Source organism: Schistosoma mansoni (assembly GCF_000237925.1).
Source record: "Schistosoma mansoni, WGS project CABG00000000 data, supercontig 0440, strain Puerto Rico, whole genome shotgun sequence".
Lineage (NCBI taxonomy): Eukaryota > Metazoa > Platyhelminthes > Trematoda > Strigeidida > Schistosomatidae > Schistosoma > Schistosoma mansoni.
Genome location: NW_017386272.1, coordinates 7,114 through 23,119, shown reverse-complemented (window position 1 = coordinate 23,119; position 16,006 = coordinate 7,114). Strand labels below are relative to the sequence as shown.

The 16,006-nt window shown below is 43.1% G+C and overlaps 1 protein-coding gene across 1 annotated transcript; it reads right to left on the bottom strand.

Annotated features, from left to right (window-relative positions):
- Window positions 1–10,308: 10,308 nt before the first annotated feature.
- Smp_183860 (hypothetical protein) lies at window positions 10,309–14,671 on the bottom strand (the record flags this gene model as incomplete). The annotated part of the gene is made up of 1 exon (XM_018792255.1): window positions 10,309–14,671. The coding sequence occupies one exon, from the start codon at window positions 14,669–14,671 to the stop codon at window positions 10,523–10,525; it is 4,149 nt and encodes a 1,382-aa protein (XP_018644530.1). The 3' UTR covers window positions 10,309–10,522.
- Between the last annotated feature and the right edge of the window lie 1,335 nt (window positions 14,672–16,006).

Here is a 16,006-nt window from a genome sequence, read left to right as displayed (position 1 = left end):
GTCGATCATTAGATGGTATGCTATCAGGGAGAGACAGTGTGAGGATACCACGGATATTCTAGTTTACACTTAGCACCCAGTAGTATCTTCTATAATCGATCGTTCCCAGTCGAATAGAAACCAGAAGTCAGACGAGGAGAGACAGGAAAGATATATTTGATTCGTTGCCAATATATCGAGAGACTTCGTTATTAACTGGCTATTGCAACGTAGGAGCTGTGTCCCACGCCGTGTTGCAACGTGATCTGGTGCGGATGCACGACCGAAAGCCTTCAGCTAAACAAGTCCACTTAAACAACGTGGTCAGCATCCAATGTCGAACACTTAATGAGCTATTGATTTTGTGGGATTATTTACAGCTACAGATCACTCCCCCTCTAGTGAGGTAGTGATGCCCCTAAGACGTGACCAGCCAGAAGTTTAAACCCAACGAGTTTGTCGTTGGTAAACACTCTTCTGATAGCTTGCTTCGTTTAGCAGCGTCTGGTCGTCTTTCCTTAAACTATGGGACGTTTGGAGTTTGCGTTACGATCACACGGTATTTATTACAAAGTCCTTATATATCGTTAAACCACAGTTTAAAAATCAATAATAACATTCAGTTAACCCTTGAAGAAAAGTGGTTTGACTGACACAAAAACGAGCTTGAAAAAGTCCTATTTCTTCAGATATTAACAACTCTGGTCTTACCTATACCCCATGCTCTGCAACTCCTGTTGCACCAGATAATAGTGGGAGTGGACTTATTCCACACATGTTGCTGGATGACTGCATGTCTAACTTAATAATGAGTTCTAACTCACGAACAGATGGTATCGATCTTATTAAGAGCGAATTAGCCTCTGTCTTTAAGCAATTAAGTGGAGTCACTTGCGGGCTCTTTATTAAAGCATGATGATCTTAAATTTGAACTAAAGACACTGTCACCCCTTCGACTACTGTTGTCCAAGGATATAGTTACTTCTGAATTCGAAGACAGGATCAAAGTAGAATCCGTTATTGACTTGATAGCTAGTGAAGTCACCAAGCGAATAATCTCTCGAAATAATGTGGTTATATATAATATACCTGACAAAGTTGCCATTAAAACTGTAAGAAACTCGATACTAAAGGCAGTTAATCTCCAGGACAATCCATGCCAATGTATCCGACTTAACAAAAAGCGCCGGACATTCGCTTTTCGTCCCCTCACTTTCGTAAACAACACCCCCGCCACGAGAAGGCAGTGAGTAGGACTTCCCTGGCAGAGGCTATATATTCGCTGGCCATGTGCGAGCATTTCGAGAGGGAGAGTAGACTCTCCCCACTCTCGGCCGTACCAGGGCTTTTGGGGGCTTACTGAATATGAATAAGTAGTATAAAACAATAAACAAAGAAGTGGAAGGAGAGCGATTAGGAACAATGTAAGACAAACTTAACACTGCCCCCCCCCAAAGACAGCATGTCTTTCCTTACTTTCGCTGATTGAGGACTAACGTAAAAACATTCAGAGGTGACAATGGTACAATTTACTCTAGACACAGTCACTCTGAAGAGTCTCTCTATCCTCTACTGTTCAGTCATCCGTAACACTTTCGAGGTTTGCGTCCCTCCTTAATCATGATTGAGTCTAAATAGTCTACTCCTGTCGTTGCGAACGGGAAGTCGGTTGTTATCCGCGTAGGTGGCAAGTCTCCCATCAGTTGTGACATCGGCCTGGCTGATCTAATACAGCAGCCTATACATTTTTGTATGATCCTCTTAATTGCAGTAGTTCCCTTTAAGATCCAAAACCCTTTGCGCAAGGAGGCTAGTGTGTAGTACACCCCCATGTGTCCGTCAGCTTGATGGTGGTGACGAATGATAAGCTCCGTTATAGGGTGTTTGCTAGGTAGAATAATCGGATGTTTTTGCTCTAACGGGAGATCACTACAGTTCAAACGTCCTCCTACGCGAATCAGGTTGTCAATCAAGATTGGACGTAACTTATCAATAACATGAATTTTGGACAGGATGTTATCAGAATGCTTGTGTCGTTTAATCCATTGTCTAATTTCCTCAAAGTCTTGCGCTTTTATGTATTTTAATAAGTCTCGGCATTATCCAATTCGTTAGGCGTAAAGGGTCCCCTTACGATCATTTTATTGTAGAGGTGACATTTGAATCTGATGAGCCAAGCTGTGCCTTGTTTGAGTTTAATCCATGACGAAAAATGGGATATAAATTTATCAAGGGGAAAAACTGTAGTTATGGTGTCCAAGGTTGTGGCGTTCTTTAACTCTAGCTTGACTGGGAGTTTTAATATTTCTTCTCGTCTATACTCAGGCCACTTATCTTTCTCAGTCGTTAGGAACTCGCGACCTGAAGGCCAAGCTTTAATACGGTTAGGGTCATACTTACACATTCCTCTGGAAGCTAGATCAGCAGGATTGATGGATGATGCTACATACTTGAAACGTGACGTCGTATTAAGTATGTAATTTAATTCTATTATAAGATCAGTCCAGAAGTAGATTTCAGTCATGTCCTTTAGCTTTATTTCTTCTACTATTTGCCTCATCAACTTCACTGCCAGTACTGAGGCTTGTAGTTCAAGACGAGAAACACTGACAAATTTCAGGGGTGCTATTCTAGACTTGCTTATGATGAAACTACATCTACTCCTTGGAAGTGAGTCCCAATCCACTTTCCAGGGCATCGGCACTTGATAATGTCCATCAAGCAATACTGTTTGTTTGTCAGTAATTTCCATAATGGTCTTATCACATAGGGACATGGCAACTTTATCAGAGTACTTATTTTCAGAAAATTCATGTTCAACTAATTTGAGAATAGCCTCCTCGACGGAACCTTTTGCTTCTAAACAGTTTATGAAGGCTGAAATTTTATCAAGTTGACCTGTCGGTCCAAATAAAGCCCATCCTAACATAGTTAGTGATGCGTAGGGTTGTTTAGGTTTCCCGATACGCTGATCGATAACCCAGTGGGCCTCTGGAACGTCAACACCAAGTAACAAACCAACCTTGTCACAAGCTATGGTGGGTAGCTGTACACCTTTCAAGTGTTTCCATCTTTCTTGGAAGTCCGTTGGTGGGATTTCTGCCCTTTTAATAGGTAGGTTGTTTATAGCATATGCACCTTCGATTTTGATTCGATTAGTCTTGTCTAAAGATTCGATTTCGAAATTAATAAGTTCAGAGTTCTGAGATGACGCTCCAATTGCAGAAGATATGTTCAATCTTGTCACTGTACCTGAAATTCCTACCTGCTTTGCCACATCACTAAGCATTAGTGTCGAGTCTGAGCCATTATCCAATAATGCATAGGTATCCACATGTCCTGTGGGACCATGTAACCTGACTGGCACAAATCCTAAATACGTTCCAGCAGAATAAGTAGAATTACAGCATGTTTGTTTAGCATCAGGTTCTGTGTTGTGAAGAATTCTATGGTGACGTCGCTTGCAGCCATCAATTTCACACAACACGGATTGCCGACAGTCTTTTGCTCGATGATTGGGTTTTAAGCAATTAAAGCAAAGTTTAAACTTCTTCAGTAATTCTAGCCTTTCGTTGTGTCTTACTGCTAGCAGTTGTGGGCAAGATACGACTTCGTGGGTATCACAGCAAATTACACAATGAACTTTTCCTTTACTCGACCATGTATGGATCGTAGCTCTAATAGAAGCGGACCGGTTGTTCAATTCAGATCGGCATTTCTGCCCATCTGTGTCAAGGCTATCTTACAGTTAGTCATGAGTCTTGTTAATTTCCGTAGTCCCGATACATCGTCTTGATTTAGTGGCGTTCCATTTAACAATTATGTTAAGAACGCTTCTACTATGTCATGTGGTTTGCCAAACTGTTCGTGTAAAATGCTAATAGCTTTGGTATAACCTTCTCTTTCTGGTAATAAAACACAGTGCTCGATAGCGTCCTTAGCTGCGCCTTCACAATAATGTATCAGGTACATTAATTTCTGAGTATCATCCTCTACTCTGTCGGCAATGTTAGCCTTGAATCCCTTTATGAACGTCCAAAATTTCAAAGGACTTCCATCAAATCTCATAACCTCTATCTTAGGTAAACTGGCTGTCATAACTAGTGACTTGATACTGTAGCTGTAAATAATTCCCCAAAATCAATAGCTCATTAAGTGTTCGACATTGGATGCTGACCACGTTGTTTAAGTGGACTTGTTTAGCTGAAGGCTTTCGGTCATGCATCCGCACCAGATCACGTTTCAACACAGCGTGGGACACAGCTCCTACGTTTCATTAGCCAGCTTATAGAAAAGGTCCTCGATATATTGGTAACGAATCAAATATATCTTTCCTGCCTCTTCTCGTCTGACTTCTGATTTCTATCTGACTGGGAACGATCGAACATAGAAGGTGCTACTGGTATCCAGTTGTAAAACTAGAATATCCGTTGCATCATCATTGGTGAGACCGACGTGATCTGGTACACCAAGTCAATATACAATATACTGTGAGTCTGTTCCATTTTGGAATATTATTATTCATTATTTGAATTTTATATATTGTGATATACCTTTTTTCGCGAATTTTTTTTCTCGGATATATTTTAATTAGACATTTTTCGTTAGCTATATTACTATGACGGAACACTCACCCAAGGTCTTTAAGTTAAAGTCTATTCCCCCTATTTCGATTCAGTTAACGCCATTTTGGCCCGACAATATCGAGTCCTGGTTCTGCTATGCAGAAGCCGATTTTTGCATGCACGGAATCACGGACTCGCGCACACGTTTCCTCGCGGTAGTTAAGGCGTTACCGCGCGAGTTTAACAGGTACGTAACACCTAGTATGTTTACTAGTGATGTTTCCGAACCTTACGAATCGCTTAAGCTATCGATTTTAAAACGAGGAGACCTAACTGATCGACAACGGTTAGACCAACTCCTTAACAATATCGACTTACAACATGGTTCTGCGACGGACATGTTGCTTAGAATGAGAGAAGTCATCGGCCAACGAACTTTCGATGATGGCCTATTTCGACAACTTTTCTTGTCTAAACTCCCTCAACAGGTGCAGGCAGTGCTTGTTTCATTTCAAAACAATGCCATAGATGAACTAGCTGCATCTGCCGATCGAATCTTGGAAATCACCAAATTTTCTAAGGCCGAGGTTTTTACTATCAAAGAAAAACCCCAATCGACCTCGACTGACATGGCCGAACTATGTCACACGCTTACACGATATCTTAGAGTTCGCAATGACCGTAGTCGGTCAAAAACCCCGCGTAGAAGCGCCTCACGTAAGCGATCTGGCTCTCGACCACGAGAGACAGACAATCCCGACTGGTGCTGGTATCATAACCAGTACGGTAAGTTTTCCAGAAATTGCAGGAAACCTTGCAATTATCCGACTTCAAAATCGACTGACACGAATAAGATTTCGGGAAACTTCCCAGCCGGCACGCGTTAACGGCAACCGTAGCCGGCGAACACAGCCGTCTCTCATATGTCACGGATGTGACTACGAAAGTTCGCTACCTCGTCGACACTGGCGCAGAAGTTAGCGTTCTTCCAGCAAATCTCGACGACAGACTTCGCGAGTCTGTTTTAAGTTTACAGGCGGCAAACGGAAAGCCGATCGCTACTTACGGTAAAAGGTACGTCTACCTTAACGTGGGTTTACGCAAACCCATACACTGGATTTTCGTGGTTGCAGATGTCTCTATGCCAATCATTGGTATAGACCTGTTACAACACCACAATCTACTCATCGACACACGCGCACGAAGGTTAATAGACGGAAACACTAAGTTATCCGTTTGCGTAACTCCTTGTTCTGGTTGCAGGTTATCCCCAGTCACGATTAAGCACACCATAGACCCCTTGTACCAAGCAGTACTCGACAAATACCCCGGGATATGCCAATCGCAATCGAAATTACCTTGTGTAACCAGCAATGTTACACATCACATCTCGACTACAGGACCACCTGTATTTTCGAAAGCCCGAAGACTCGCTCCCGAGAAGCTTAGGTTAGCTAAAAACGAATTCGACCACATGATGGACCTAGGGATAATTCGACCATCGAATAGTCCATGGGCATCCCCATTGCACATGGTCCCTAAAAAGGACAGCAATGATTGGCGGCCAACTGGTGATTATCGGCGTCTGAATGCTAAAACCATTCCCGATCGTTACCCGCTGCCTCATATTCACGATTTGACAGCTACCTTGAAAGGTACAACTGTCTTTTCGAAAATCGACTTGGTTAAAGCTTATAACCAAATCCCGATGGCACCTGACGACATTCCTAAAACCACCATCATCACTCCCTTCGGTCTTTACGAATTTCTACGAATGCCTTTTGGTTTAAGAAATGCGGCTCAAACCTTCCAAAGGTTTATAGACGACGTCTTCCGAGGTCTCAACTTCGTACATGCGTATGTTGATGACTGTCTGATAGCAAGTCCGGACAGAGAATCACATCTCAAGCATCTGGACATTGTTTTCGATCGACTCCAAAGGCATGGCATTACTGTCAACATTCAGAAATGCCAAATCGCAACTAACTCCTTAGACTTCTTAGGACACACTATTGATGCCCAAGGCATCCGACCCCTTAGGAGCAAAGTGGCGGCCATTCTGGATTACCCAGAACCGATCACGATCAAGCACTTACGAACTTTTAACGGACTTGTAAGTTCCTATAGACGGTTCATACCTAAATGCGCGTCCCTTATGAAACCGTTAACCGATCAGCTTCGTGGAAATGCGAAATCAATTAGTTTAGACGACATAGCCCGTAAAGCATTCTCCACAGTTAAGGAACACATCGCTAAAGCAACCCTGCTTGCTCATCAGGACACTCAAGCGCCCATTAGTATCGCAGTAGACGCATCCGACTCAGCAATCGGAGCAGTCTTACAACAATGGGTTAACAACTCATGGCAACCTCTAGGATTTTTCTCGAGACGGTTGTTAGACGCGGAATCTAGGTACAGCACGTTCGGTAGGGAACTCCTAGCTATGTATTGTGCTGTACGGCATTTTCAACATTCCATCGAAGGAAGAGAATTCACGCTTTTTACCGATCACAAACCTCTTACCTTCTCTTTAAATTCATCTTCAGACAAGTACTCACCGCGAGAGTCTCGACAACTCGACTACATTTCGCAGTTTACTTCAGACATACAACACATTTCTGGAGCAAACAATGTAGTCGCAGACGCCTTGTCTCGAATTAGCTCCTTGAACAGTTTCCAAGGAATCGACCTTCTTAAACTCGCTCAGCTTCAAAAAGAAGACATTGATCTTCAGCATGAGTTATCCTCGACAACTCTTAAACTAAGTATTAGGCAGATGGGAACAGGTAAGGAAACCTTACTCTGTGACACATCTACAGGTAGGGATCGTCCAATTGTACCAAAACATTATCGCCGCAACGTCTTCAATACGTTGCACAATCTTTCTCATCCAGGTGCTCGTGCAACAATCGAACTTATAGCCGAACGATTTTGTTGGCCTGGCATGAATAAAGACGTGAGGGAGTGGGCACGCTCCTGTGTAAGCTGTCAGAAATCTAAGGTGATCAGACACAACAAATGTCCCTTAGGCTCTTTCAAAACCCCTGACGCTCGTTTCGACCACGTCCATATAGATTTAGTAGGACCCTTACCCGGCTCGAACGGATACTCATATCTCCTAACATGCGTAGACCGTTTCACGCGATGGCCAGAAGCAGTACCGATTAAGGACATTACTGCTGAAACCGTGGCCCGTGCTTTCGTCGAACGATGGGTAGCAAATTTCGGCTGCCCTTCCACAATCACTACAGACCGCGGACGCCAATTCGAATCTGGACTTTTCCGTTGTCTGACCTCACTATTAGGAATCACGCGCTTCCGAACGACCGCCTACCACCCACAAGCAAACGGGTTGGTAGAACGTTTTCATCGACAACTAAAAGCTTCATTATCAGCTTCAAACGTTTCACAGTGGACAGACGCTCTTCCACTCGTCTTGCTAGGTATCCGCAATGCAGTGAAAGCTGACATTGGATACACGGCATCTCAACTCGTTTACGGAACGACACTCCGACTCCCAGGAGAATTCGTGGATCCTTCAGCTTCTTCATTGAACATGGATCTAAACTCTTACACGAGTAGGCTTACAAACGCTATGCGTTCAGTTAAACCTGCTCACACTCGACCTCAATCAACTGATGTTTTCGTTCAACCCGAATTACGACATAGTACACACGTCTTCGTTCGTCGAGACTCACATCGACGACCCCTCGAATCAGCATACGAAGGACCCTTCAAAGTTCTTCAACGCGAACCTAAGTACTATGTAGTCGATAAGAACGGTACGAAAGATAGCATCAGTATCGATCGACTCAAAGCTGCGTACCTAGAAGGAAACCCTATCTACGTCGATTTTCCTTCGGTACAAGCAAACGACACAGCTACTACACTCGTAGTACCCTACACGACAACCGACACACAACTTGATACTTCGTCAACGTCGATAGGAAAACCTAAAACAACGCGTTCTGGAAGACGAGTAAGATTTCCAGAACATCTTAACGAATATTGCACGTAGGACATAAGCTTTATCTTGAATTACCCTTTCATAGTTCATTATAAAATTTTTTTTAATATGCTCATTTTTTTATTTATATAAAAAAAAACATTTTTATTTTTTTTTGAGCGTATATATATATTTTTATACATAAAAAAAACCCAAAAGAAAACCTTTTTTTCCCGATCGCTTTTACGCTGTTTGTAAGTGTATCAGTTTATTTTTTTCCGCTCATCTTGTGTCCTTACGCAAGTACGAGTGTATTTTCGACATGCACTCACACGTTCTATTTTTCCTCTTTTCCAGGACGGCTGGAAAAGAACGACGAAGTTTCGCAAGGAACCGAAATTTTCATTGTACTATATTTCTTTATTGCTACGTTGTACATTTTGGTCCCATAGTTTAAGGAAAGACGACCAGACGCTGCTAAACGAAGCAAGCTATCAGAAGAGTGTTTACCAACGACAAACTCGTTGGGTTTAAACTTCTGGCTGGTCACGTCTTAGGGGCATCACTACCTCACTAGGGGGGGAGTGACCTGTAGCTGTAAATAATTCCCCAAAATCAATAGCTCATTAAGTGTTCGACATTGGATGCTGACCACGTTGTTTAAGTGGACTTGTTTAGCTGAAGGCTTTCGGTCATGCATCCGCACCAGATCACGTTTCAACACAGCGTGGGACACAGCTCCTACGTTTCATTAGCCAGCTTATAGAAAAGGTCCTCGATATATTGGTAACGAATCAAATATATCTTTCCTGCCTCTTCTCGTCTGACTTCTGATTTCTATCTGACTGGGAACGATCGAACATAGAAGGTGCTACTGGTATCCAGTTGTAAAACTAGAATATCCGTTGCATCTTCAATACTATCCGCTTGTGCTTTGAGTTGCACCGCTTCGCTCAAATGTGCAGTAGTGTATTGGCGCCTTAACGAGGCTGCTGGTGTTACGTCCCCAGATCGAGACCCCAATGACTCGTTGATCTCTCTTGCTTTTCTCACTTGGCTTAAAGAGTTCGGGGTTAACTCTGACAATCGTTTGCGTAGTTGAAGTTCTCTAATCTCTAACTCAATCTTTTCTACTTCCTTTTCCCTAGAAACAACTCCATCTTCTATGCTACATCTAGTCTCTACATAGTTGTCCCTTACAGAACAGCTGTCTTTGGGGTTAAGTAAAACATTATCAAGAGCAAGATTTAAAGAAATAGGTGAATTCACCTTAGAAACTGAAGGAATAATATTTTCAGCATTAGAATTGTCTGTGTCTTGGGAACTGTCATCGTTGTACTTCATCCTTCTCGTTTTCGTCATCGTTGGGATGAATGAACCAGACTCGATTCCGACCAAATTAGTTACAGCAAGTATCTTTACCAATTAGGACCAAAGTTCAGAACTGTATCCACACCAATGAGACCAAAGTTGAGAACTGTTAAGTCTATCAAAGCGTCCAAATGACCCGATTGAGATACGCGCAAAATCGAAGTTCCAAAACAACGATTTGTCTACAAAAGCGGTTCTATTATTATATAAACACAAAGTTTAATTACAAACCTCAACTTGTGAGGTGTCTAGGCGTTTAACGCGTCGTTCAAGAATGGAATAGTAAAGGCTTCCATAGTACAAAGACAGCCGATGGCTGTGTCGAAATCGGACAACAGTTTATGTGTAACACGTGGAATCAGCAGTTAGAGAACAGCAGTACAGATCTGAAAAACAGCACAGCACACAATGTTAAACGAGGACTTCACACCAAGAGAGAACACAGTGGGAATCACAAGCCTCTTTATTTCAAAATCAAAAAGCGCGGTGCGCGAGGGTACAGCGGGAAGAGTCAGTTTACAAAGTAGTCTTATGAGTCATCCTGTAAGGTTAGTGTACATAGGGCTTGTTCTTCTTCCTCCAAAGAGTTTATGTTTAGTCGCCCTGCAACAGAAAGAAAATAGAATGCATTAGTATATCATACATAGCAATTTCAACTCCGTTACACCGCCCCCTCTCTTAAATAGGCACTGTCCTCAGTGCCTGGTCTCGGACATGGATATGCTGTCCCTCCTTCTGATGGTACCTCATAAAACGTAGTGGCAGGCGGTGGATTGGCGAACTGAGTATCCGAGGAGACTGTCATCTTATCTGGTTTTATTTGGTTATAGTGTACAATCATCACGTCATCCTGGGGTCGTTGCAAGTTACGTAATACGAACGTAGTGGGGGATCGGATGAGGACGATTTCAAAGGGGCCTTGCCATGGCTGGTGAAATTTACTGCAACTCCCTGACGATGCCATGGGGCGACGTAGCCAAACGCGATCACCGACCTTATACACTGGTCCGTGCACCCGACGATCGTACAAGTCCTTTTGATGTTCACTAGCTTTGCGCAAATTGCTGCTGACCAAGCGGTATGCATCAGCCAAGCGGTTACGGAGAGTACGTATGTACGGTACATGCTCTTGTTCTTCGCAGGGCAGCAGGGGCGTCTGTATTTCCACTGGTAGACGTAATTCATGTCCAAATAATAAAATAGCGGGTGAAAACCCGGTGGAGCCATGTACGGATGTACGATATGCTAAAAGGCACTGAGGAAGGACATCATCCCATAACTCCTGCGACGATCTGCTCACAAACGCTTGCAATATGGCTTTAATACTTCTGTTTGTTCTTTCTACAAGCCCGTTACCTTCTGGGTGATACGCAGTGGTTCGTGTCTTCCTGATTCCCAAAAGCTGGCATATCTCGGCGATGAGGCGACTTTCAAAGGCTGGACCTTGATCAGAATGAAGTGAGAAGGGAGCGCCATAACGGGAAACCCAATGATCGATGAAAGCTCGGGCGACCGTAAGAGCGTCTTGCTGGGGAAGGGGTACTGCTTCGCACCATTTAGTAAAGTAATCTACCATAACCAGTATGTAGCGATTCCCTTTCTTTGTTGTTGTTAATGGTCCCATAATATCTATGCCCACCCGCTGATGTGGTCCTGTGGTCACCATGGGAGTTAACGGTGCACGAGATGTCTGTCGAGGCGATTTGAAACGGTAGCACGTGTTACAATTTTTGCAAATTTGCACTACATCTTCATGCATGGATGGCCACCAAAAGCGCTGGCGGACCGCGTATTCCGTTCTTCGTTCTCCTGCATGACCTAGTTCGCGGTGCACCTGCTCCACAATGCTCTCGACTTTTATCCGTGGTACTACCAATAGAGGTTGTCTCGCTTCGTTAATTAAGAACAACGTGTCACCATATAATTTTAGATTACTCCATTTAGTGCAAATACGGCGAGTTGTTAATGATTGATCCTTTAACTCTTTCATGGATGGTTTATGGTTTCCCTGCAACTGTCTTTGATATATAATCTGCATGTCTGGGTCTGCTGCTTGCAGGGAAGGCCAATCGATCTCTACGGCTGTGCTAAGAACTGCATTAACAGTACCTGCGGTTTGAGGTATGCGGGAAAGAGCGTCTGCGTTTGTATGTCGGCTTCCAGGTCGGTACTCGCATGTGAAATCGAACTCTTGTAATCGTTCTTGCCAGCGTGCCACTTGTCCTTCTGGTTCGCGGAAGGAGCGGAGCCATTGTAATGCACGGTGGTCTGTGCGTACACGGAAAGGTTTACCTAGTAAATAATGGCGGAAGTGTTGTAAGAATTTTACTAATGCTAACATCTCTCGACGCGTTGTCGAATATCTTGTTTCGCTCTTATCCAGTCGACGGCTAGCGTACGCAATAACTCTTTCTTGCCCATCTGGGGCCACTTGTGATAGGACTGCTCCAATAGCGGAGGAACTGGCGTCCGTATCAAGTATAAATTCTCCCCCGCTTACTGAGGTATCCGGAACGGCTAATATAGGTGGAGAGCTCAGTCGTGTCTTCAAAACATCGAACGCCTGTTGACATTCTGTAGTCCATAAAAATTTTCGTCCTTTGTGCGTCAAACGGTGTAAGGGTGCTGCTAACGATGCAAAATCACGGACAAAGCGTCTGTAGTAAGAAGCTAGGCCAAGAAAGCTACGAACGTCTTCAGGTGATTTGGGCTGTGGCCAATTAACAATGACACGTGTCTTTTCTTTATCGGTGCCTACTCCATCTGCAGTGGTACGATGTCCTAAGAAAACTACTTCTTTCTGCAGCAGACGGCATTTGGACGGTTTTACTTTTAGGTTGTATTGTTGAAGGCGATGGAGAACTGCTTTCAGATTAGCATTATGTTGCTCGGGTGTGCTACCATACACAATAATGTCATCGAGATAAATCAAACATTTATGAGGTACTATATCTTGTAAAACTGTTTGCATTAATCTTTGGAAGGTAGCTGGGGCATTCGTTAGACCGAAAGGCATTACTTGGAATTCGTACAACCCATTGGGCACTACAAATGCGGTTTTCTTTCTATCTTGTGGTCTGACTTCCACTTGCCAGTACCCTGATGCTAGGTCTAACGTTGAAAACCAACATGCGCCACTCAAAGCGTCTAATATAGCATCGATTCTCGGAAGAGGAAAAGAGTCACGCTTAGTTATAGCGTTAAGGCGTCGATAGTCTATGCAGAGACGCAAAGAGGAATCTTTCTTTTTAACCAGGACGATAGGTGATGCCCAGGGGGATGATGACGGTACTATAATATTCTTGTCAAGCATATCCTTTATCATCGTATCCAGTTGTGGTTGATAGTGTACTGGCACTCTACGAGGCGGTTGCCTAAGTGGTCTGTGGTCCCCCGTGCAAATGGTGTGTTGCACCGTACTCGTGCGATTGCCGGAAATACTCTCTTCGAATACCGAACTAAACTGTTGAAGCACGGCAATCGTTGCATGTCGATCTTTCTCTTTTAGTGTTCGGTTGTCGTTTACTTGTCGCACCAGGTCTGAGATTCCCACATATGACACAACTTTAAATGGCGTGTTAGTATGGTGCAAGCGTATTTTAGTCTCTCCAAATTTAGCTTCCAAGCTGTCCATAAATATACAAGCTTTATGTTCTAACATGAAGTCGACTCCGAGTATCATATCCCAAGTCAAAGTCGGACAAACTAAAAACCCATGACGGAACGAATGTCTATCTATCATTAGGTCCAACCATACCTTAGAGTTCACTTTCAATGGGTCTCCGCTAGCTGTGAGTAATGTGGATGGGTGTCGCGTCTGTTGGACTTTACGATTAAGCCTTCCTAAAAACTCGCTCTTAATTAGGGATACTGACGCTCCGGTGTCTAATAAAACTTCGATATCGATACCCTGTACTCTAGCCTTAATGGTGATGGGACGCACATGGTTAGCATAAGAAGATAAATGGAAAATGTACGGCTTACTTGTGTTACCAAAACGATTATGACCACATTTCTTTGCGTTTTTGCCAAACCTTCGACAGTACGGGCATTCGGATTGACGACCATGATAACTATTCGTTGGTCTCCACTTCTTCTCAGTGGGATTGAACTGTCTTCGACTGCTGTTCCAGTGGGAAGACCGGGTAACGTTAGATATGCGTTGAGGGTTCAGTGGGCGACTCGCTTTTGTGGGCTGCATTACTGCCATCGCAGTTGGCTGGTGCATGTCAAGTGGGCTTTTAAGCTGCTCGGCTGCCATGAACCGGAATGTAACTCTTTTTAAGGAATTTATGTCTGTTGGAGGGTTTAGTAAGCAGTGTTCCTTCAAGGAACTGGATAGTAACCCTTCCACGAACCGAGACTTGATCAATTCATCTCTTCCAGTGGCATCAAGACAAGGAAACGCTTGCACAGCCATCTGTTGCAAAGAATTAAAATAATCCATTGGATTCTCGCCGGGTGTTTGATGTCGTGACAAAAATCGGATGGCTGCTTGTTGGGGATCCACCGGCGTCGAAAAACAATCATCGAGAATCTTCCAGTTCTGAGCGAGAGTATTGTCCGCCGCAAACCCGTTAACTATAGCTCTTTTGGTAGCTTCGTCACTGAGGTAGGACACCAGATAATCGAATTGTTCCGAAGCTGGAACTTTACGAAGATATGCTACAACTTTGAACTTCCACACTGTATAGTCTGACGAGTTTTCCAGGAGTGGCGGTTGACGGGGAGCTGAGCCAGTAGTTGGCTTGACTGGAATCACCAGCGGTTCGTTCAGGTTTTCATCGCGTTTTTTAGTGAACACCTCCATCACCACTTGTAACACGTGGAATCAGCAGTTAGAGAACAGCAGTACAGATCTGAAAAACAGCACAGCACACAATGTTAAACGAGGACTTCACACCAAGAGAGAACACAGTGGGAATCACAAGCCTCTTTATTTCAAAATCAAAAAGCGCGGTGCGCGAGGGTACAGCGGGAAGAGTCAGTTTACAAAGTAGTCTTATGAGTCATCCTGTAAGGTTAGTGTACATAGGGCTTGTTCTTCTTCCTCCAAAGAGTTTATGTTTAGTCGCCCTGCAACAGAAAGAAAATAGAATGCATTAGTATATCATACATAGCAATTTCAACTCCGTTACAGGTGTACGTGTTTATAAAATCTCCTCTTGAATCTAACCAATGGATGGGCTGTGTCAACAAAAGCGATGAGCTTAAAGTAATGATGAGAATATGATAACTATTGTGGATATAAGGGAGTGATCTGACAAATAGATCAGTTGGAAGAGTTGACACGAGGAAAAAGTACCGAAGTGATAAAATGCTATTTGATCATGTCTATGTCCTTGCTGTACTGGCTCCGTTGAATGCGTCAGATCAGAAAATGTGTTGCTTGAGTTGCTTGCCGAGTCGGTGGGTAATATATACGCTATTCATTGTTCCATTACGACGATTTATTCATAAGCTTGCGCGTATATCACGATTATTACAAAATCAAACATGTTGAAATATCTCATAGATGTTCTATAAAGGGAACAAGTTTTCTACTTGTGGAATAAAATTTTTTAGATTTCAGGCTCAGTAATCTGTATAGTGATTAAAAATTTGACTCATATTCAACAAACCGTTGTCGATTTCCCCAAAGTTAAATTTAATGGCATACATAGTATTTTTTTAGTCACAATATCTTGTAGTGGTATTAGTCCCTAACAATACAATCTTGAAAGCTGAGCATATTATTACTGAGAAAATCTACATTCAACATGGTACGTTTAGAGAAAGTCAGAAATGATAAACGCGGCAAGAATTGACCTGTATGGCATGGCTCAGCCCTGCAGATGTAGTAATTCTGTGTAATTTGCACCTTTCTACACCAAATACATATTATTTAATCTCCAGAAGAAATATGTATTTCAGAAGTACTGAATACCATATTGTCTGTTGTCACGTAGGACAAGTCATTATAGACATGTTATGACTTCTATTTCCACGAATAAAAAGACCAATCTATTCAAGGCCTGCAGTATAGTATAGCGCTCGATCAGAATTGATGTGTCTTTTTTTCACAAGTGACACTTTTTATCAAGACGCGGATTGAACAGTCTGTGATTGGCTTTTAGTTTTGATCGATTCTAAATTAAACAACTTG